The 23,047-nt window shown below is 51.4% G+C and overlaps 2 protein-coding genes across 3 annotated transcripts in view; both read right to left on the reverse strand.

Annotated features, from left to right (window-relative positions):
* LOC134033841 (breakpoint cluster region protein-like) overlaps positions 1 to 9,418 on the reverse strand; it is a 56,371-nt gene extending 46,953 nt beyond the window's left edge. Inside the window, 1 exon segment of the mRNA XM_062478131.1 lies at positions 7,113 to 9,418. Within this exon segment, the coding sequence (XP_062334115.1) occupies positions 7,113 to 8,610 (1,498 nt within the window). The 5' untranslated portion in view covers positions 8,611 to 9,418.
* Positions 9,419 to 10,012: 594 nt separating this feature from the next.
* Positions 10,013 to 23,047, reverse strand: part of LOC134033843 (sarcoplasmic/endoplasmic reticulum calcium ATPase 2) — a 28,868-nt gene continuing 15,833 nt past the window's right edge. The window contains exons 8-22 of one of the 2 annotated variants that reach the window (XM_062478133.1): positions 22,733 to 23,030; positions 21,407 to 21,573; positions 17,476 to 17,564; positions 17,111 to 17,213; positions 16,833 to 16,964; positions 16,506 to 16,625; positions 16,064 to 16,282; positions 15,522 to 15,857; positions 15,060 to 15,280; positions 14,767 to 14,969; positions 14,537 to 14,622; positions 14,263 to 14,396; positions 13,884 to 14,001; positions 13,544 to 13,664; positions 10,013 to 10,852 (exon numbers count right to left, since the gene is read on the reverse strand). In XM_062478133.1, the coding sequence (XP_062334117.1) occupies positions 10,839 to 10,852; positions 13,544 to 13,664; positions 13,884 to 14,001; positions 14,263 to 14,396; positions 14,537 to 14,622; positions 14,767 to 14,969; positions 15,060 to 15,280; positions 15,522 to 15,857; positions 16,064 to 16,282; positions 16,506 to 16,625; positions 16,833 to 16,964; positions 17,111 to 17,213; positions 17,476 to 17,564; positions 21,407 to 21,573; positions 22,733 to 23,030 (2,361 nt within the window). In that variant the 3' untranslated portion in view covers positions 10,013 to 10,838. Of the gene's footprint in view, positions 10,853 to 12,384; positions 13,665 to 13,883; positions 14,002 to 14,262; positions 14,397 to 14,536; positions 14,623 to 14,766; positions 14,970 to 15,059; positions 15,281 to 15,521; positions 15,858 to 16,063; positions 16,283 to 16,505; positions 16,626 to 16,832; positions 16,965 to 17,110; positions 17,214 to 17,475; positions 17,565 to 21,406; positions 21,574 to 22,732; positions 23,031 to 23,047 lie in introns of those variants that run through there. The other variant, XM_062478132.1, reaches the window with a different exon arrangement.

Genomic DNA, 23,047 nt, shown 5'->3' on the forward strand with positions numbered 1-23,047 from the left:
CTCCTGTGCCATGCAATCACTGGTGACACATGTGTGCGTGTGTGTGTGTGTGACTGTGAACCTAAAGCTATTGTAATAAATAGGACAACATGCATTAAAGAAGCATTAAGCAGTGAGGCGTGAGCTACATAAGAGAAACCAAATTATAATCTGATTGTCGAGATTTCAATTCGGGGACTGAAGGCAGGGATTAGGGATTACATTTAGAGTGTTTGCATGACTAGACAGGTTTAGACACTGACCCTGTAATCCAGAAAGTGGCACCAGACTCAGTTTTAACCCTCCCCACCACACACACACATACGCGCACACACACATTGCCACCATGCCTATAGAGGTCCCCAGCTGGCTCAAGAACTACAACCCACCCTCGCCTTCCCCAACCCCAACCCCCACCATCAAAGCTAACTGTCTGAGATCAACAAGCCCTAGAGCTGACCTCGGCATGGGGGCAGACCAGGATAGCAGTAAAATAGATAGCTTCAAATCAGCTAGCGCTTAGCTAGCAATTTGCTTCAAATCCTATCATTTTTAGTTGAAGCTGCACCAATGTGGAGGACAATTAGCAATGGATGCTACCAAAGGCTGGTTGCTATGTCGCTTATGAATACATAGCCCCCGCCCCTCCAAGGCCGGGCAGGGACACGAGAACCTTACAAACATTTATGAGAGGGTTTTTCCAGGTTCGTTCTTTTATGAAAGCTGTCTGTCACCATAGCTGCAGCTGAGGGAAGTTTGTGGCTGCATTCTGGGTATGGAACCAAACACACACAGCTAGTACAAGCACACAGCAGTCAAAAAGGCACACCCACATGCACCACAGGTTAACTACCCCTGGCAGTTGGCTCTGTATCTTTGTGTGTATGCTTGCATGGCTGTGTGCACGTGTGAATCAAGGGGCAGTGACGGTCCATCTGTCTGGGATAGGTCAGTCCTGTCCTCTTTTCCTCAGGGTGGAGGTCAGTTTCCAAACGACTCCAGGCCTTATGCTGTTGCACACACACAGAGACTAAGCCAGGGCAACCAGCCAGACAATCAGCCAGCAAGTCAGTCAGTCAGTCAGCCAGTCAGCTAGCCAGTCAGCACGCCTCCAGCTAAACCAGTCCAGCCATGTCCAATCTGCCATCTACAACAAAGTACTTCCTGCCAAACATTTTGACTCTCACTGAGGGTCTGCCTAGAGTCACCCAGCCCATCTGCCCCTGGCCCCCACCCAGGCAGCCCTGCCGGACAGCACGTCAGCCAGGTCGGCTTCATATAATAACACTGGACACCACGGCACAAAAGGAAAACAGGACACTCCATGAGCCAAGTTGCGCAGGGCAGGCCATGGTTTCGATATCATCTGCTGATTTGGTGGGGCTTCGTGAAAGCTGCTTGTTCTAAACCAGGACATGGAAGGGCGTGGTCCTCCTGGGCTCCTCAGCCCCCTGTAGGTTCAGCCCCGTGCTGGGCAGAGCTCACAGAGACCAGGCTCCTCCTCACCCAACTGGCTCCACAGAGATCTGCTCTCCCCCTCCGCCTCTCAATCCTCCCCCTCCTCTACTCCAGGCCAGTTGGTATCTCTCCAGCCCGTTTGCTTTCTGTGGCTACTGAGGCTTCCGCAGCCTGATTCATTCAGCACTGAAGCCTAAACGAGTCTGTTAGAGAGTCCCTGTTTTACACACACACACACACACACACACATACACACACACACACACACACACACAGACAAGCATACGCACCTCCAGATCTTCAGTGTGAAAAGAGGGTTAGTGTACCACACAGGAGTGTGCGATGCAGGCTCCGAGTGCTGCTTCGGGAATGCTTAACTGCTTTTGGCATCGCCACTCCCTCTCCATCTCCCACCCACACACGGTATCACACGCACACACGCGCTCCTACACACACAGAGAATCGCACACACGCGCTCCTACACACGCACGCCAGCTCATATTCATCTCTCCGCTTACTGTTCCAGGCATCCAACTCATGTTAGTCGATCAGCGCCTTTGCACGGGGTTGAAATTCCCAGACGCAATCCCCTGCCTCACCAAACCAAAAGCTTCATTCGAGGTCCTCCGAAGTCGGTGGAAAAGGAGTGTGTCACGGCACGTGCCTCTCACACACTCACGCACACACCTCGACAACGCTGGAACGACCCCGAAGCAATCTGAGAGGTCTCCCAGCGACCCTCCGGCCTAGTAACCTGGCGTCGGTCAGACCTGCCCAGCGTATCCCATCGGAGCACAAACACATTCCCTTCCTCTTCCAGACACAACCAGGGAGAGGGGGGGAGCAGAGCCCGCTCGCGAGAGGGGAAGAGGGGAGGGTGGGGACGGGGGGTGAGAAACATAAAAAGAGAGAGCGGGGGGGGGGGGGGGTGAGAAACATAAAAAGAGAGACCGGGGGGGGAAACATAAAAAGAGAGAGCGGGGGTGGAGGTTGACAGAGATGGAGGGAGAGATGAAGGGATGGTCTTATCCTGACTGCAGGAATGCCTGTCTAAAAATACAGCCATGGCAGGCAGGACCCAGGAGTCAGTGGGCGGGGAGGACAATGTGCCCATTGAGGTCGGGCGCAGGTCTGCCCTGCTTGGCACGACCACCATGGAAAAAGAACACACAGGAATGCCGTGGTCCAGCTTCTCCTCACAGACGTTCGGATGAATGACTGGAGTCAACCTGTTCAACACGCCATAGACCAGTCATATTTAGACAAAACATACACTATCTCCCTTGACTTGGAATGACCAAACAAGCTTCAGTCATTATTTCGGTTGGTGTCCATGTGTGTGTGGGTGTTATGTGTCGGGAGTAGAAGGTCTGCATGCACAAATACAGTCTGCGTGTGTTTAACCCCCCTAAATCTATCATCATTTCCAGCTTCCCTCCATCCTCTATGAAATAGGTCACACGGTTAGTGATTTAGTGGTTTAAGAGACCAGCAAAATGCCAAAGAGGATCATGGGAAATATAACAAACCCGACCCTCGCTGCTTCCGATGGTCTAATCTGTTCCTTTAAGAACCCCTATTTCTACCCCCGTCCTAAAAGCCCACCTACTTAACGCCGAGCTAATGTGCGCGGCTCTCCCCTATCTCTCTCCCCCAAAAAAAGTTGGACTTAAATTTTTTCTTCAACGTCTCTATTTTGGTCTCTCCCTATTCTCACAAAGCGGGGAGTCCTGAGTGCGAGTCGTGTCCTTGGTCTCCTTTAAGTTCCATATTTTATAAGCAGAAGTCCTTTCCTACTGAATGTGAATCACCATGACACAGGTAAAAATACCATCCCATTCTTGTGGAGTCTAGATAAAGATTGTAAGGCGTTGACTGTACGTGTGTGTGTGTGTGTGTGTGTGTGTGTGTGTGTGTGTGTGTGTGTGAAGGAGACAGTATGCCAGCAATGTCACTGAACTGAATGATCAAATGATCTGCTCGGGGTGAGACTGCTCCACTGAGGCTTCGACGGCTGACAAGCTGAGGTCCGGAGTTCTGCTGATGTCGTTTGGCAGGTTTAATGTTTGGTTAGCTTCGTGTTCCCGTCGTGGAGTACTGTTACACGTGAGAGAGCGGGGAGAGAGACGGCTCCTCCCTTTCCCTCTTCTGTCATTCACTCTCTTTCTCTCAGTCTTCTCTCGTGAACTCTCTGTCTTTCCGTCTTCTCTCGTCCCTGACAACCTTTCGTGTTGGGGAGCCACTGGAGGAGAACAGAACGGGACATCGTGAAGCCATTACTGACTCTGTTTACACAGCGGTCAGCCACCATGGAGAGGAGAGGAGGGAAGAGATGAGAGCAGAAGAGAGGTCAAACGAAGAAAAAGCAGGAGGGGAGAAGAGAAAAGAAGAGAGGCGACGAGAAGGAAGGAGAGGAGAGGGAAAGGGAGGAGGAAGAAATGGGAGAGCATAGAAGATGGGGAAGAGAGGGGAAAAAAGGAAGGAAAGGAAAAGAAGGTTTCAGCAGATGGTATGTGTCCTCCTCCGACAGGGCATACCATTAGGAGATCAGTCTTTGGGTACAGCCTCAATCTCCAGCCTACAGCCTCTCCACATCCAGCACCTGGCCACGACATATGAACACGCCGCATACACAACTGAACTCACCCCTGCTGACGCAGCGCACACGATGTGTGTGTGTGTGTGTTCTCTTACGCAACGGGAGAGCTCTTCCCATCTGGGCCTCTCCCCCAGCCCCCGCATCGCTGACCAGTGAAGCGAGACGACAGCTCAGCCTTGCACTCGCCCCCCCCCCCCCCCCCCCTCTGCTCACTGCCTTGCTTGTCATCTTCTACATGCCTTCTCCTTCACACCGTCATCTTCAGCGCTTCTTGCGCGCTCCTCATTCGATCGTCCGTCATTCTCATCCCCAACCACAAGCTCCAAAATATGACCGTCGTATTATCATCCCCCCCCGTCAATGACCATCCTCTCTCTCTTGCTTTCTTTCTTTCTCTCCCTCCCCCCCATTTCTACCCAGTTTATTCACAGACACACCCCTCTCTAGAGGGGGCCCCCCACCAACACATTCTCTATATCTCAAATTCCAGATGATCCCCTCCCCAACATACATTAGTGGTCTGCAACAACCTCTTACCATCCCCAGTGACTCACCCTCAACACTAACACATATCCCCTTCTCTCTCCCTGCCCCTTACTAATACTGACTGCACTCCCTCCCCTCTTCCACATCTCTGCATGCCCCTCACTAGTTTAACCTCTCTCCAGCTTCTCTCTCGTTCACTCCTCTCTCCCTCCTCTTTCTTTGGCCCTCACCAATGCTGGCCTCTCTTCTCTCTCCTTCCCTCTTCTTTACACCTTTTCTTCTCCCTGCTAGGCCCACTGGGGTGTGAAACATGTAAAACAAAGGGACCAGACAAGATGAGGAGATAATCCCTTAGGCAGCAGCTGGGAGTTAGCCTTTAGCCAGCCATTAGCTAGCCGTGCGCTAGCCCAGGTTTCAGACTGTGCAGTGGGCTAGCTGGCCAGTCAAGGCAAAGGTGTAGCCAGTGAAGGTGGAAGAAGTTAGGTGTTCTCTAACAGCTCATATGCTGGACTCGGGTTTCTACGTCACATTTAAAAGTGAGCAACCGGGTAGCGCAAGTATGCTCATCAAATCAAATCTGATGTGGCGATTTGTGTACTTTCTATGTGTGAAAAACCCAATAAAGTATTGCAAAAAAAAAAAAAAATCTGATGTGGGGAGTGTACTTAGCTAGCTCCTGTATTATTCACACGGTTTGTGTAGTACCTCTGCAGGGTTTTGGCTAAGCCACTGATCAGGGCCCGAGAGGCAGTAGTAGGGAGAGTTATACCGAAGGGGGTGAGAGGACTTATTGATCCCAGTCCATCCATCTCCTCCAGAGCACAAGGGAGACAATGTTTGAACAGAACTAGGAAGTCCTGACTGGCACCAGCCTAAGGGCCAGGGCTGGTTTAACTGAGGTGCCCTGAGGTGGGCTCCAAGCCCTCCATTTCCAAATAAGCTGATTTTAGCCTGTGTTTCTTAACATTGATCGTTTGTTTAATTATCAGCAAAGGACAGGGGGTGGGGTAATCCCTGTCGGTCATTTAGTCTGCTAACCATGGCTGAGTCACCGTGGCTGTGGTGAGGGGTGACAGCTTCATCCTCCATAAGAGGAAGCATCAACGGAGGTCTACACCCACAGCAAAGCGGAGGCCCCTTTCTCTTGTTCTCCTTTCACCCTACTTCTACACCCTACTTCTACACCCTCCTTCTACCTACCTACTTTTCTCCTCCCTTTTCCTCGATGCTCTCGCTCGCTCTCTCTACATCCTCTAGCTGTACACTCTTATCTGCCTCCCAGCATCCACACAGACACACACGCATGTGCACACACACACACACACACACACAGGATCGCCCTGGCACAGAAGTGGGCACATCCTGCCAACCCCCTGTAGCTCTGTCTGCTTTGTCGGGCGCCAGGGCCAAAACGCCACTCACGTCGTCAGCAGAAACACTCAGGGGACACTGGGCCAAGAGGAGGCACATGACACCGCTGCAGCTAGCCTAGCGCCCGCACATCCACCTACAGGCTCGACTAATCCGCTAACCGCTAATTGTCTATTAACTGGCAGTGGGCCTGGCACTAAGAAATGGTTTGCTAATTGTTCCGAAATAGGGGGGCTTTCTTTTGTCCAGGTTTGAGGTAAATGTCTGCAAAATCTGATGGGGTTTCAGGAATGAATAGCGATGTGCTGAGTCAGCCGGCGCTCTCTGTCTGCAGGGCATCTCAGACAGACACCTGTGGTTGGAATTTCTCTCACGGAAGCCCTGGAGTCGATTAAGGTAGACCTCCGGATTCAACTCGGACCGACCACATTTGTTATTCACAGAACTGACATTCCAGGAAAAAGGCAGAGGTTGCTCTCCTACATGAGGCCATCCAAGGACAGTCAAGATTATAGTAACTCATTTTAAACACAGCCAAATACCCTCACTCACTCACACACACACACACACACACACACTCACGAGAATCCTTTAGTCTAGCCTCTAATGCCTCCCAACAAAGTTTGTACCTACCCAGGGTCTGGGGGGTGAAAGTCCAGAACACTGAGCCACAACGGAGAACGACGAGCAAAGGCTGCTTTTTAAGACAAAGGAACAACAATATTGACAAAAGATTGTGCAGCTGTTTTTACCCAGACCCCCACCGTGTCTATCAAGGCTTAGTGCTTCTAAAGTGTTTGTAATTACCAGGTAATGAGGAGAGTTAATCATTAGGACTTCGGACTCTTTCTCCTCTATCTCGTTAGCAGAATTGCGGGGGTCACCTCAGAGCAGAGGTCAAACATGACGTAAAGGCCAAGGCATGCTGGAGGCTGTCATTATCCAGGATCGGACACATTGTGTGAGTATAATTTGCAGTCAAATTACTTAGAAGCTGAGAATGAAATGGAATTCTTCCCAATGCCATAACTCCTAATGAGTGTATACATGAATGTATGTGTGTGTGTGTAACTACCGGTGGTATGAGCCAATCCCACTTCGAGCCCGTCCTCCCAGCCCCGGGCCAGCGGTAAGTGACAGCCTCTTAAATCCCCACACAGGAAAAGAGAGAGCAGCCTTCTACGAGCGACTAAGATTAGCTCAGGCAGCCGCCACTCACCCAGGTCTCCATGGAAACTGTTGTCATGCGAGGCTCTGCCATGGGGGCCGGACTCGGGGTCGTGCGGAGGCCAGATCTGACCGGTCTTGCGGACGCCGACGATGGTGGCTTCGGAAACGACAACATGACCTTGGCGATGGCGCTTCTGGGATTGTGGCGTCGGAGGGCTGCTGCTGTCAAAGGAATGCTGGGAATTCTGGGAGTTCTGCGACGGCGAGCGGCTTTTCTCCCTGAAGGGCCGCCTGAAGGCCGCGGTGGGGCTGGGGGACACGTGGCTGGACTGGCCCGAGGAAAAGTCCTCCTCGCTCGACGTCAGGTTCTCATTGGAGCTGCAGTCCGGCGTGTAGCCACCCCCGCCGCCCCCCACGTCCTCGAAGCTGCCCGGCGAATAGGAGCGCCGGGGCCAGGTCAGGTGATGCTCGTCACCCAGGCCGTGGTCCCTCATGGTGACGCCCGTCCCCCGCCCGTCCCCCCCGCCCTCGCCCATCATCACCCCTCCCACGTAAACACTCGTGTAGGGCTGGAAGTCGGACGGCTGCCATGGCGGCGGGGGGGGCTTCCCCCCGTTGGCCCTCGGGTGACGCGGGTTGGGCTCGCCGTCCTCGTACTCGGCGTCGTAGCCGCACGTACTCTCGGTGGAGCGCCCCCTGTAGACGGGCCGGGTGCGCAGCTCGCCGGCGACGGTCGCCAGGTTGCCCGGCAGCGAGTGCAGGGACCTCTTCCGCTCCATCTGCATGGCCTGGCTGCCCAGGGTGCTGATCTTGTCGGACACCTCGCGGTCGTTGACCCGGACGAGCCCCCGGTCGTGGTGGAACTCCATGTTGGTGTAGAAGGGCTGCTGCTGCTGCTGTTTCTCCTGGGTCTTGGCCACATCCCCCGCAGAGTGGGAGTTGGCCCTCTTGATTCTCTCAAAGTTGGACCGTAGCGCCGCCACGCCGAGCCCCATGGCGTGCTTGTCCTTGGGGTCCATGACGAGGTCCTTGTCTGGGACGGGGTGCGGACGGCGAGGGGAGATGCCCCCTCTCTGCTTGGAGGGCGAGAGTCCGTCTGTGTCGCAGGACTCCACCTGCTGAGGTACCTCGAAGGCAGACTGGAGCTCCAGCCCATCCCCGTGGGAGGCGGACTTCCGGGCCGGAGGCGGCCGAGGTTTGGAGCGTGTCTCTCCCACCGGCTGGAACCTCGTCCTCTCCCCCTGCTCCTGGACGTGGGGTTGCTGGGAGTCTGCCCCCAGTCCAGCCTGGTCCCCCTCCGCCATCTGGGTCTTCCTGAAGCCCCAGCGCTGACGGTCGTAGCTCTTCCTCTCCTTGGCCAGGAGCGTCTGCAGGTATATCATGCGGAAGCGCTCCTTGTTGACCTCCATCTCCAGCCGTCGGATAGAGGCTTTGCATTTTTCCAGCTCCTGCTCGATGCCCCCAACCGACCGGAGCTCCATTTTAGGGGGATCCGATTCGGGAAACTGCGCTTTCCAGGCTTCGATGAATCCCACCGGCTCCACCATTGTTGATAATCTACAGTTCAGTTCTATTCGATGCTGCGGGTGATGTCACCAGAACTGAAGCGCTATTTCTCGAATTGCCTTATGATCCAGTTCCGACCGAAGAAAGGTACAGATAGCCTACGTGGCTTTCAATACTGAAACAAACTAAAACTGAAAAATACCAGTTGTAATTGTGATATTACTAACACCCTTAAAAAACACCAATGTATCTATTAATACCTTTTCGCAATCACAATATCTATTTTCATCCAGATAAATTGATTTTTTTGTACTAAAACCAGGGACTGTGAAAGAAACTAAAGGGCTTTCTCGATACTGCATCATTCCAACAAGATCACTTGCAGAATATGAACGGTAAAAAAATCTCAGTCTCGACACAATGACAGCATCTGTCCTCTCCTTGCGCTGATGATCTGGGCATGCAAGTCTCATGTGACGAGAAAAGTGATAATAGCTTTCTAATTAGGCCTACTTACTTTCCATTTGAGTTATTTACACATTTTCTATGCATTTCGTGATGTTAATGTTGTATTAATAACACAGGACCCCAATCTTCCACATATGCTGATAAATCCTTTGTATCGAGAGTCCAAAAAGAACCGAATCAAAAAACAAAGAGACAGTTTTCCCCACGACAAATCCCGTCTCCCCGTTACTAATCGGGATCGCGGTTGAAGTACGGTCCGTTTGGCCCTGTTATCCCATGTTTTAGCGATTCACGAGGGAAGACTAGTTTCAGATTTCCCCTTTCTCCTCGCCTGTGGATATGCTGAATGTTCCCATGTCAATCTCTCACTGGAAGGCTGCAGGAAAGGGAGGGACCAGTCCCAGACGGAAGATGACTGACAGTAGTCGCACTGGTTAAAGAGGCAGGCGTGGATGCGTTCAAGTCTTACCTGGAAAACCGTGTTCCACTGATTAACCTGAATGGACAATGGGGAAGTCATAGAGAGCTAATCGTTAAATTAGGTTCCCCTTTGCATTCACTGAACCAAATTGAAACTAACAAAAATGAACTTGGGTGCATTTGGTAGGCAGACCATAAATACCGCAAATTATTGTTGAGCTATAAAAATGTACCTTGTTTCCAAACGAAAAAAATGAATAGCCAATTAAATTGTACCTAATAACCAAACAATAATGTACCTGTTATGCAGGTGTGATAGCCTACTTGTGGCGTATATGACAAATTGCATTAACAACTGCACGACAGCGCTTTCTTGTGGCAACAAACCAAGCATCCGGATCGTTGTGTATTTCTTCTTGCCAGTCAATACAATGCGGTCATGCAGGATAATCGACATTAAGTAGGCCTAACATGTTCCTGAATCCTTCCTAAACATGATCCAATTCCACAATTGTAAGATTGATCAACAAGCAGAAATAAATACAAGTAAAAAAGTTAATAATTTGTTGGGTTTATTTACCTGAAACCACAATACAGGAATGCCATTTACAATCATCAGGTGCAGATAATAATCATTCTTATATACAGATGTTCGTGTTGTTCTGGTTGGAATCTAACCCACTCGCTTCTCTCGGCAAATCACAGTTTTGCTGTAGTTGATAAACAACTTACATCATATTGCAGAGAAAGACGTAAAAGGAGAACTCTTATTTAAAGCGATACAGAACACAACATTGTTAGCACATCACTGATGGTGAGGGCATTGTTAAGTCATTTTTCTCCATTTGTATAGTCCTTTTCATTTAATGGTTATACAATGACGCTTCTGATACTGGTCCAACATTGTGTAAAGTCTCAAAAACGTCCATCCGCTTATTAAATACCATTATGTGAATTGCCACCGCTGAGGAGGTCTTGAGAATTGTACAATAATACTTGACTACAGAAATATAAATGGCATGGCTACAGCTGGAGGGCATGCACTGCCCTGTCATGTGCATAAATATAAAAGTGTGATACTTGACCAAGTATGTGTTCTTTTGAAGTGGCTGGAGTTCTCAGAAGACAGCCCAGGGACATGGAAGAGCTTCCCTGTACACCTGAATCTAAACTGTAAAATCAGAATATCAGGGTTGTCGTTTTTCTTCTCCCTACATAGTTGATATAATTGTGTTGCGCCTCTGCTGTTGCCCTGGTTACATACTGTCCGGTACAGGACTGGTGAGGTGTGCTGCTACACTGAGCACCCATGCGGGACAGACAGTACTACCGTAGCCTCAACAGCTGCTATGCTAACTAAACTAAAAGAGAACGGTCGAGTCTACAAGGTCCAACCTGTTGAAAAAGAAAGAACTTGGATGAGAATGAGATGTCGGCACCAAATCGTGACAGGAACTTTCCTTTATAAAAGAACGTGTCAAAGAGAACTGGAACGTCCATGCATCGGGTGTGAAAGTGCTTAACTGTTTTATAAGTGTGGTGAGCGGGGGTTGAAGCGAAGGGTGCTTTTGGTGAAGTCAAGTCAGAAAAGTGACGGCAAAACTAAACTGAAGCACCACCACACCCTCCAGAGCTCAAAGTAACATCTAGGTCCAAAGAACAGAACGATGTGTTTGCACTGCTGACAACTGTTAATGGAGACCACACTTTCCACCTTTAGAAATGACCTTCATGAAGGACAGACGATTGATGCAGGGTAATAAAAAAAAAAGAATGAGTTGAATCCTTTCTTCTGGAGTTTTCCCCTGGGTGTACTTGTGCAAGGTGATTGGTGGTCTGAGCAGTGTGACAGGAGGAAGGATATACTCACTCGTAATAGTGGAACCGGTGGAAGGCATTGGAGGAGAAACACACAGTTAAGACCACACGCACACACACACACACTGCAAATCTAAGCATCTACCTAAACACATGCTTTATATTGAAGCACGCGCACACCCAGTGAATTGTTGATCAAAATAAACTTGGTTAGCAGACCAGGATGAGTGTTCTGGTATGGACTTCTAACCAACAAATATGCTGTCCAACCAAAAGCAGTAGAAATCTACAGATCTCTATACAAGCACAATCTCCGAAGTAATGAAAAAATACACCAGGTTCGAGTTCTGTTGCTATCTACCCCATACCTGTTTATGTCCCACGGTAGCTTATCAACATTCTTTGTCCCCTGTACAATATCTATAATGTTATACTTTAACATTATAGATATTGTACAGGGGACAAAGAATGTTGATCAGCTACCGTTGTTAATATATATATACAAAACCACTGTGTGAAATGAGATTAGTCACTTCAAAGTCCTGGAGAAATGAATACAAAAACCACTAGTCAAAAGGTGTTCATGAGTGTATTTTTCTTTGATGTATAAAAAAGAAAAAAAAAGAAACTACCAAACAATTGAGATCTCAATGCCATTTTGAGTCAATGATGTTAGTTGTTTAATATGTATTTATTTAAAATGTATGGTCCTTTGAATTAAGTAGAGGGCACTGCGTCTCATCTCCCCAGCCCCACCCAATCCTTCCTAGCAAACAACAAAGTTACTGAGTGGCAATGACAAAATAGAAGTAAAACGCCATAAGACCAGGGGGCCATTGTGTTTTGGTTTTTATCTGCACAAGCGAATAGCGGCACACCTCAAGTGTTAATCGAGCGAGTTATGATGACTAACAGCTGGACCATGGTAAGCAATCTGTGTAGGGGGGGATTAGCATCGAGAGAGGAGCACAATGGCTCGTACTGAGGTAGCTGTGCTCTGCCTACTGCAGAAAAACCGTATTTTAAGATCATCAACTGAAGCATACATAATACAAAATAAATTCCTGAAGATTATTATTTTGTTTACATTAATGATGATTAGACAGACACAAAATGAAAACATTTATGAGAAAACCACGTACAGTTCATGCAGTCACAGAACATGCATCTTTCCATTCAGGTATTTCATCAGTCATTTCTCAGTAATGCGTAAAAAAAAAAAAAAAAAATAATTAACACTCCTCAGACCTTTTCCTGTAATCCTAATGGGTGCCGCACGTTGCTTGTCCATTGGCTCTGAAAGAGTTCCGAATTCATACTGACAACCAGACTTGGGGGTCCAATAGTATTTTAAAGGATTTTTTTTGTCAGCTTTCATCTGCCAAGGGGGTCGGGGTGGGTGTGATTTGAAATTTTCAGACTAGTCCACAGGTTCCATTGATACAGACAAGCCTAGTCAAGCACAGATGAAGTATTAAAAATCCTTTCAAATAGTATTTGAACTCGGGTCTGCTGAAGACACAATGGTAACCACTAAGCATCTGTGGTTCAACAGTTTTACAGGCGATGATAAAGAAACAAAACATAAAACAGTTGCATAAAATAGTGTTAAATCTCTGTACAGGTCAATGGACCTTTGTTTTTAAATTAGAATACTCAAAACGGGAAGAGCAGACAAATCCAGGAATCGATTATTTGTACTGTAGTGAATTGAGATGAAAATATTGATCCCAAATCATAAAAAAATACAAATTTAAAAAGGCAACTAGCACAAACAAATGAAGATGAACCAAAACAAGGTAACAACAGTATTTTCCGTTCCAAACCAGCAGAAAAGCCGACCAAAGACTCGCCGCCTACACCCGTTGGCGAAAACTTCTACAAAAGACTTTTTTGATTTGTTACTTTTTTGTTTTGTTTTATATTATTCGTTAGGTTATCATCGTGTGTTACAATTTGGTCCTTCTCGTGCACACACAGGCAGGCACACAGGCACACACTCTAGTTCTAAACAAAACACACACACTAGCTACTCACACACGGGAGCAGGGTGGTGAAGGGGTGGGGGGGATGGAGCAAGTGGGTTGGTGGGAGGAAGGGGGTGTGCTCAAGTCAGTCAGGACCAGAACATGTCGGCCATGTTAGTGTCGGTGCTGTAGATCCACAGGACCAGGGGTATAGACAGGGCCACGAAGGGCCAGGAGATGCCTTCAGTGCATGCAGAGAGGGAGCAGCCTCGGGTGCCGGCTGGCTTCTCCAGATCTTTACCGGGCTCCAGGTAGTTCCGGGCGGCAAACTTGAGCAGCTCGTCCAGCAGGATGACGGGAAGGGAGATCTTCAGTACCATCAGCCACTGGGTGAGGTTCAGAGGGGTGATCTGGAAGATGATCTGGGAGAGGGTAGGGGACAGGGATGACGCGGGTTAGGTCAAAGCGGCTCTACAACTACAGGCCTCACGCTGACGGGCCAGACAGCCCTGGTATCCATCTTTCCTGGTATAATGTTCCAAAATAAGTTGAGAGAGACTGACTGGAGACACTGCTAGCTAGCCCGCCGAGGAGGTTTCTCCACAGTGAGGGAAGTCGAGTGAGGGGACGGAGGTACTGACCGGCAGTGGCTCCACGTAGAGGATGAGGAAGTGGAGGGACATGGAGAGGCAGATGGCCCCCAGCAGCCACACGTTCTCCCAGGGGGGCATACGCACCAGGGACTGGTTCTCTGACACACTGGAGGGAGGGGTGGACACAGACAGAGGGACAGAGACAGGGAGGGAGACAGAGACAGACAGACGGACGGAAAGAGAGAGGAAGAGAGAAAGAGAGAGAAAAAGTGTGAGAAAGCGCAAGGGTAAACACCAACACGACACATTGTCCAAAGATGACAAACTTTTAGGAACCAAAACAAAACATCCACTTCTTTGATTGGCCTACAACTGAACTGAACAGCAGATGTAGGGCTGCTGAAGGAGCGGTGAGAGGGCGCGGTACCTGTTGAGGGCGTTGCACATCTCGATGGTGACGAGCACAGACAGGGCCATGGTCATGGGGTAGGGGGACTCGAACACGTGGCAGTCCAGACCCTGGAACTCTGGGTTGTCTGGACCACACTGGAGGAAGTGGCTCTGGAGCGGGGAGGAGGAGGGGGGGGCGGTATGAGAAGACGTAGACGCGAATATGTACGAGAGACACACATACATACACAAGGACAGTTTGTGTGTGTGTGTGTGATAAAGATAAGCAGCGAGGAGGGTGTGCGTCGTACCAGTTGGTAGAAGGTGATCCTGGGTCCATCCTCAGCAGCAACAAACCACCACGCAGCCGCTCCCACCGTGCCAGCTCCCACATAGCCTGGAACACACACACACACACACACACACACGGGTCAGAACACGCACACCACCCAAACAAGCACCAGCTCTCCAACAAGCAGACGTCAGACGTTGTCCAGGCCAATGTGTCTTCGATGCTCCAGCCAGGAGGGCCCCGACTCACATCCGATGGCCAGGTATCTGAAGAACAGCCAGCCGGAGATGAGGGGCTCGCGGGCGTTGCGGGGCGGCTTGGTCATGATGTCCAGGTCGGGGGGGTTGAAGCCCAGGGCGGTGGCGGGCAGGCCGTCCGTCACCAGGTTGACCCACAGCAGCTGGACGGGGATCAGCGCTTCGGGGAAGCCCAGGGCTGCCGTCAGGAAGATGCTGGAGGACGGAGGAGAACGCGCCGTGTTAGGGAGTGTGTGCGCGCACGCGAGTGCATGACGGTGTGCGTGTGGACGCGTCTCTCCTCACCAGACCACCTCTCCCACGTTGGAGGAGATGAGGTATCTGATGAACTGCTTCATGTTGTTGTAGATGGCCCTGCCCTCCTCCACGGCCGCCACGATGGTGGAGAAGTTGTCGTCGGCGAGCACCATCTCGGACGCCGACTTGGCCACTGCTGTGCCGGAGCCCATGGCGATGCCGATCTCCGCCTTCTTCAGGGCGGGCGCATCGTTCACCCCGTCACCGGTCTGGGGGGGGGGGGAGGAGATGGGAGGAAGAGGCTTTGTTTGACTCGTGTTTCCCCAAACACACCAGGATTCTCAGTATTGGAGCTTCATAGGGTCTGCTGCTCCAGTAGCAGTGTTGTTTTCACTACATTTTAACCACGGCGTCAAATTTAGCCTGAAGCAGAGTAGAGCTAAGGTGACGCTTGTGTTCAACACCAACACGCAGCCACTTGTATCTAGCGCCGGCCTTTGGTTAACTCACCATCGCCGTGATCTCATCCATCGACTGCAGGAACTCGACGATCTTGGACTTGTGCGAGGGCTCGACGCGGGCGAAGCAGCGGGCGTTGATGACGGCGTCCCGCTGGGCGGCCGGCGACAGGTCGTCGAACTCGCGCCCCGTGAAGGCCATGCTGGAGATGTCGTCGCTCTCGCCGAAGACGCCGATGCGGCGGCAGATGGCCACGGCGGTGCCCTTGTTGTCCCCGGTGATCATGATGACCCGGATGCCGGCCAGGCGGCACAGCTTGATGGAGGCCGCCACCTCGGCCCGGGGCGGGTCCAGCATGCCCACGCAGCCTACGAATGTCAGGTCCCTCTGGAACGCGCGCGCACACACACACAGGTGAGAAAGTGCCCACAAACGCTCTGCTATCTCATGTAAAACGTATTTCACCTTACTAGTTGAGGAGAGACCTTTTCTCCTTTATCCTACCAGGCGCTGCTTAACTCCATCTCTCCTAATCATCTTTTCCTCTCCATCCCTCTCTTTCACCCCTCCCCCCTCCTCTCTCTCTCTCTCACCTCGTAGTCGATGAAGCGTGCAGAGTCCTCCAGAACCATGTCCTCCTTGCTGACGGGGTTGTCTTTGGTGGCGAGCGCCAGGCAGCGCAGGGTGTCCCGGCCCGTGCCGTACTCCCGGATCACAGACAGGACCTTCTCCTTGATGCCCGCCGTCAGCGGCACCTTGCTCCCGCCCACGCGCACGTGCGTGCACCTGTCGATCACGCCCTCCGGCGCCCCCTGGTGGATGAGACGGAGGTAAACGTGGGAGGTCGTCTCAACAGTGGATGACTACTACCCAAGATGAGGCAAGTGGCCTTGTGGGAAAACTAGACGGCAGGTTCGTTACGTTTAAACGGTTTAAACATCTAGCCATGCACACATCTCCAAAAACTGAAAGCCAAATAATCAGTGAAAACACACTGCAGACACCCATCCACACACACACGGAGAGTGGCTTTACCTTGACGAACATCTTGCCCATGGAGGAGCGAGCCTTGTTGGGGGTGCAGTACACGGACATGGACTTCCTGTCCCTGGAGAACTCCAAGGTGAACTCCTTCTTCATCAGCTGCTTGATCATCTGGTAGACGCACAGAGGCAACGATGAACACTATACACCGGCAACGCTCACCATGGCAACCAAGAAGCTGGCTACAGTACGCTTTACACATGTCTTTTTTTTTATTACGATTTATCATCAGTATTGATCGCAGAGGACAGTAGACCAGAAAAGGGGAAACTGAAGCTCCAGTATCAGCGCTGAGTGCTTAGAACCCTGGTGGCTTACAGAGTTGCAGGCGTTGGCCCTCTCGATCTTGGACAGGCCGCTGACGTCCGTGTCAAACACGTTCATCTTCTCCACCAGGCAGGTGAGGGCCGTCTCCGTGGCCTCGCCCACCTTCTCAAACACACCTTTGGTCTGGAAGGGGAGCACGCACACGCACACACACACGCGTGTTGGTATGCGACAGCTGGAACCATTTCTGGTCAGCAAACTCTCAACACACAAGACTAGAAACAAATGTATTAATACAACAACTGAATGGATTGGATGGGTTCGCTGACCTCGTTGAAGTCCAGTGAGGAGTCGTTGCAGAGGGCGCAGATGGAGGCCAGCTCCACCAGGCCGTCGTACTGGGAACACTTGACCGTCTTGCCATTGTGGGACCTGAGGCCAGCGGAGAGAAATCAGAGTGAGTCTGACCGACTCAGCAAGGAGCCGGAGCACAGGGTGGAGAACGTGTATAGCACTGCATGTATATATATATATATAAATTCACAGGCCATTGTTTTCAAGTGCTGATAAGTGAGATGTGTACAAATACCACACATTAGATTAGCCAATCAGCTGTCGATGGGGGGGGGGGGGGGGGGGAGGTGCCAGGTCTGTAGTGAGGCTGAGGCCAGCAGGGGCTGAGTAGAGTACTCACACTTCTCCTTCTGGGGCATAGGTGGAGCCAGAGATGGTGAACTCCTTCAGGGAGCACTTCTCTCCCTCAGCACTGTCAAGGATGAACATCTACAGACACAGACACACAAACAGTCAACAAAATCCTAGTATGTGTGGCTCTCCTTGTCTAGAGGACCAGAAGACAAACAGATCCTAATATTACTGATAAAACAGTTGCACTGTGACTGAATCTCTATTACACCATGCCACTCAGACTGCTGCAGTGCATCCTACCAACCAGCAGAGTGCAGTACAAGATCTGGAATCACAGCAGATGCATAACTGGACTATTCCTTTCGATGTAAAAGGCAGTTGAACAACGTGGGGAGTGAATTGTTGCTGGGATGAACAATTTGATGTTACACCATTTTGAGGGAAATGGAGGTCTTCACTGCTTTCCAAAGGTGTGGAGCCAGTGCCCAATCTCAAACCAGCTCTCAGCCAGGAAAACTGGTTCCAAACTCTAAAGCCGGGTTTCCATCGGGAGTACCGGGGTCTGAATTGAGTTCCGGGGATCAAAAAGCAGGAACCAATAAGTCCTAGCCCTGTGGGTAGAACTTTTGGGACCGGCCTTGCAGCAATAAACATTTCAGGTTGATTGAGTACTTGCAGTAGCATGAGTATTTCAACCATAGTCTTATTTTTATTCTGCAGCCACAAACAAGTGTCACACACTCGTGCTGCATCTGCAGGAAGAATTCCAGGCCTTACTAAGCACAAATTCTGAGCACGAATGAATATATTAATTTCACAGTGTGAAAAATGTTTGACTCGCTTAACATGCCAGAGATTTGATTGAGCTGTCAAGCTCCATGAAGAGTAGTTCTGGGGAGTACAAGTTTCGGGGACTTGTGGTGGCAATGTGGCTTTTGCTGGTCTAGAGCCATGCCACATGTCAGGGGCTGAGGCCGTGGGATTATCATGACCAAGACCAATTGAATTTGTGATGTGAAATAAACATCACTAATTCAATTGGTCTTAATGTAGACATATATATATATACTTTTTTTTACAGTACTTCAGCCAAGAATTAACATTGATTGTGCTACTACTTTGTCTTCAGCAACAGCATAGACGTCCAATCTAAACAGTGGTCCTGGAGGAGTCAAACTGTCTCCTCGCACTGTGGTCCTTGGCATATGTACAAAATAAGCTCGAGGGGGAGCTTCGAGGACAAGCGCGATGAGAAGCACAAATCCGCTGGACCACAAAGCCAATGTGGACTTGGAACACTTGCGGTCCGACGTAGTCGTCGCGGCTGCTGGGAGAGCGGAGGCGTACGCAGACACCCACAGTGACATCATTACCTGGGCTCGTCGGCCCGTGGGAAAAGATGAACGGTTCTTAGAAGGCTTGACGGTTGAACCAACTGCAAACCGCCACTGGCGACGGCCCAGAACCAGAACTAGGTTAGGATCGGTGGAGAGGAGGTATCAGTGACGGAGGAGAGAAGGGTGTCATTTGTCTAGTATAAGGAGAGATTACTTTGAGTGGCAAGAGGAGAGAGAGAAGAGAGAACAGGTGCTAAGAGGAACAGGGGGGGGGGGGGGGGGGGGTGTGTGAAAGAGAAACCCCGAAAGTGTGTGCGAGAGGTCACCCCCGCCTCCTCCACAGCAGGCACACACACTTCAATGTGATGTCTCTGGTGCCCGGCGGTGTGGAGAGGAGAAACAGGAGGAGAGAAGCATTCGACATGAAAGGCTGAAGCGGCGTGATCTCGTCCTCCGTCTCCTGAGGCACGGACGCACTTCAGAAGACTTTGACGTCACGGTTGCCCCTTCCAAATCCCCCAGATTGAATTAAGAAAAACATTCCAGCTGCTTCGGACGGCTAATTTTAGAACGAGCCTAACGTTTCGGACAATAGGGCATTTTTTTTTATGAGCCTTATTTCAGATTGTCAGAAAAGTCAAATGTTTGGGCGTTAGGAGGGTGACCCGGGGTTTCCCGAATCTAGTTCAAAACCGCTCCGCGGTTCTGCATCTCGCTGTGCTTTAATTGTGAGACTGAGTGGGGGTCAATTCAGAGAGAAAAGAAGAGAGGGAGAGAAGAAGAGAGAGGGAGGGGAGACACACGAGGGAAAGAGAAAGAACAAGAGCAAAAGAGAGCGCGAGGGAAAGAAAGAGACAAGCGGGAAAGAGCGCGAGAAATATCGAACACAAGGTCAGTTACGCAACACCCCTGCAAGTGACTGACTGCTGCATACAGATCAGCATACTGCTTCAGTGAGGAGAGGGCCGAGCCACAGAGCAGAAGAGGGAGGAGAGGAAAGAAGAACAAAGGGAGGAATTATCAAATACCAGGGTGATGCGACAAGAGAACAGCAGAGGCAGAGAGAGAGAGAGAGAGAGAGAGAGAGAGAGAGAGTTACCTTTTAAAAGGTAACATATTCAATAACTACAGAGGACAAATAAAAGCACAAGTATTACTTATTCCGTTTCTTGCTGGCTTTGCGTGCGTTCAGTCTTTAACTGGGATGGCTACCCTCAGCCAGTATAACATTTTAATAACACTTAAAAAGGGCAAACACGATGTAAAACGTTTTTAGATATCTGGCTCACCGGGTAGGGCGCAGCGTACCATATGGGCTGAGGCCCTCATGCATTGACCTGGGTTCCATTCAGTTTCAGGTTATTTCGAAATGTCTCTCACCCCCCCCAAAATCTTACATTATTGTATGGTGTTACTCAGCGCGTATTTTTTACATCGTACAACTGACGGGAAACAATATACATTTGGATAAGCCAACATTTTAACCTGCAAGCACAAAAGACTTAAAGCTGAGTAGGCAAAATGATTGTCCGTGTTGTTCATCGGCACAAGCCGTGAAGCTTGTTTAACAGTGCTACTTCCTTAGCAAAAAAAAAGGGGTCTATTCCTGTTTGATGTATTTTGACAGGCAGTGAAAGTGGCAGAGGAGTGAGAGAGAGAGAGAGAGAGAGGGGGGGGGGGTGGGGACGACATGGAGGAAATGGCCCGTGCGGGAATCGAACCCACGCTCATGCGGTAAGGAATGAGCCCGTGTGTTACGCGCTCCGCCCGGCGAGCCACAGCCCCCCCCCCCCCCCCCGCCCACAGCCTCTATGAGGAGGCGTCTCTGCCTTCACACAAGACGTTTCTGTCGTCATCTAGGAGACGGGGTATTAAACATTCGCCTGCAATCTGTGCTTGTGCACAGAAATACTTGTGTCATTTGTGCAAGCTCAGGGGATCGAGCTTGGTTCGGCGGCATCCGAGAGGATTCTCATCTCTGGGGAGGTGTCTATCCACATGTTATTTGTGACGCCTTTAGCTTTGACACTGTCACAACTATAAATCTGAGCATTCTGGAGTACTTGCACCACCACAAGACTTGGGATGCTTGGAAGAGGGGGTTTCGGGTGCGTTGCGAGGTATCGAATGAACCATCAGTGGCCGATGGATCAGTGCCTCCCAAATTCAGATTCAAATAAGTGCCCATAAAAGTAGGAGATGTAGACTGTGGTGTCCAGTCTTCCTGTTTAGCATACCTACAGTGTGTGTGTGTGTGTGGATAAGCAGGTTCACCTCAGTTGTCCTCTGACTGCCTTAGGCAGTGCCAGGGTTGGTGTTGAGCGCTGGTCCTTGGAGGTGAAGGTGTGTGTGTGTGTGTGTGTGTGTGGGAGGGGGGTGCTGTGTTTTGCACATCATTTGCATTGAGCAGCTGGCCATTTGCATTTGTATTCACAGGCCTTCTCTAGACGTGCAACTGCTGCTCGGTCTGAGCCAACACCAACATCCAACTTCCCAGAATCTTCCACACACACCTAACAGGTTTAGTGGTGTAGCGTTTGTCCTCGGCTTCACAGGTCTGAAGGCACATATTGTACAGCGTGCCCCAAATAATTCCCTAGGCAGATCCCCACCCCCCCAACATCTCATTCGTGTCCTCACCCTGCAGACGGACATCTGGTTGGTGGTCAGCGTGCCCGTCTTGTCGGAGCAGATGACGGAGGTGCAGCCCAGGGTCTCCACGGAGGGCAGGCTCCTGACAATGGCGTTCTTCTTGGCCATGCGCCGCGTCCCCAGGGCCAGGCAGGTGGTGATGACGGCGGGCAGGCCTGCGGGACAACGTGGCGGTGATGAGAGGGTGCGCCCCCGTGCACGTGGCATCATGTTAAAGATACAAAGACGACACGTGACCCCCCCCCCCCCCCGTCTACTTTTCCACACGACACGTCTGCAAGCTCCCCCGCCCCATTCTTCCCCTGTTCCCTCCCGTCTCACCAGCACTTCCCATTTCAACTTCATCCATCTCCATCATCTCTCCCCCCCCCTCTCCCTCACACACACACAGCCTCTCTCCCCCCCCCTCTCCCTCACACACAAACAGCCTCTCTCTCCCCCCCTCTCCCTCACACACACAGCCTCTCTCCCCCCCCTCTCCCTCACACACACACAGCCTCTCTCCCCCCCCTCTCCCTCACACACAAACAGCCTCTCTCTCCCCCCCTCTCCCTCACACACACACAGCCTCTCTCCCCCCCCCTCTCCCTCACACACACACAGCCTCTCTCCCCCCCCTCTCCCTCACACACACACAGCCTCTCTCTCCCCCCCTCTCCCTCACACACACACAGCCTCTCTCCCCCCCCCTCTCCCTCACACACACACAGCCTCTCTCCCCCCCCCTCTCCCTCACACACACACAGCCTCTCTCCCCCCCCCTCTCCCTCACACACACACAGCCTCTCTCCCCCCCCCTCTCCCTCACACACACACAGCCTCTCTCCCCCCCCCTCTCCCTCACACACACACAGCCTCTCTCCCCCCCCTCTCCCTCACACACACACAGCCTCTCTCCCCCCCCTCTCCCTCACACACACACAGCCTCTCTCTCCCCCCCTCTCCCTCACACACACACAGCCTCTCTCTCCCCCCCTCTCCCTCACACACACACAGCCTCTCTCTCCCCCCCTCTCCCTCACACACACACAGCCTCTCTCTCCCCCCCTCTCCCTCACACACACACAGCCTCTCTCCACACCCTCTCCCTCACACACACACAGTCTCTCTCCCCCCCCTCTCCCTCACACACACACAGCCTCTCTCTCCCCCCCTCTCCCTCACACACACACAGCCTCTCTCTCCCCCCCTCTCCCTCACACACACACAGCCTCTCTCTCCCCCCCTCTCCCTCACACACACACAGCCTCTCTCCCCCCCCCCTCTCCCTCACACACACACACAGCCTCTCTCTCCCCACCCTCCCAACCTCACCCTCGGGGATGGCGGCCACGGCCAGCGCCACGGCGATCTTGAAGTAGTAGACGGCGCCGCGGATCCAGGAGCCCCCGTGCACGGGGTCGCTGAAGTGGCCGATGTTGATGATCCACACGGCGATGCAGATGAGGGAGATGACCTTGGACAGCTGCTCGCCAAACTCGTCCAGCTTCTGCTGCAGCGGCGTGCGCTCCTGCTCCGTGGCCGCCATCTCGTCGCGGATCTTGCCGATCTCCGTGTTGACGCCGGTGGCCACCACCACGCCCACCGCTTTGCCCGCCGCAATGTTGGTACCCTGAGGGCGGAGAGCGA

The sequence above is a fragment of the Osmerus eperlanus genome, chromosome 14, assembly GCF_963692335.1.
Source record: "Osmerus eperlanus chromosome 14, fOsmEpe2.1, whole genome shotgun sequence".
NCBI classification, from domain to species: Eukaryota; Metazoa; Chordata; class Actinopteri; order Osmeriformes; family Osmeridae; genus Osmerus; species Osmerus eperlanus.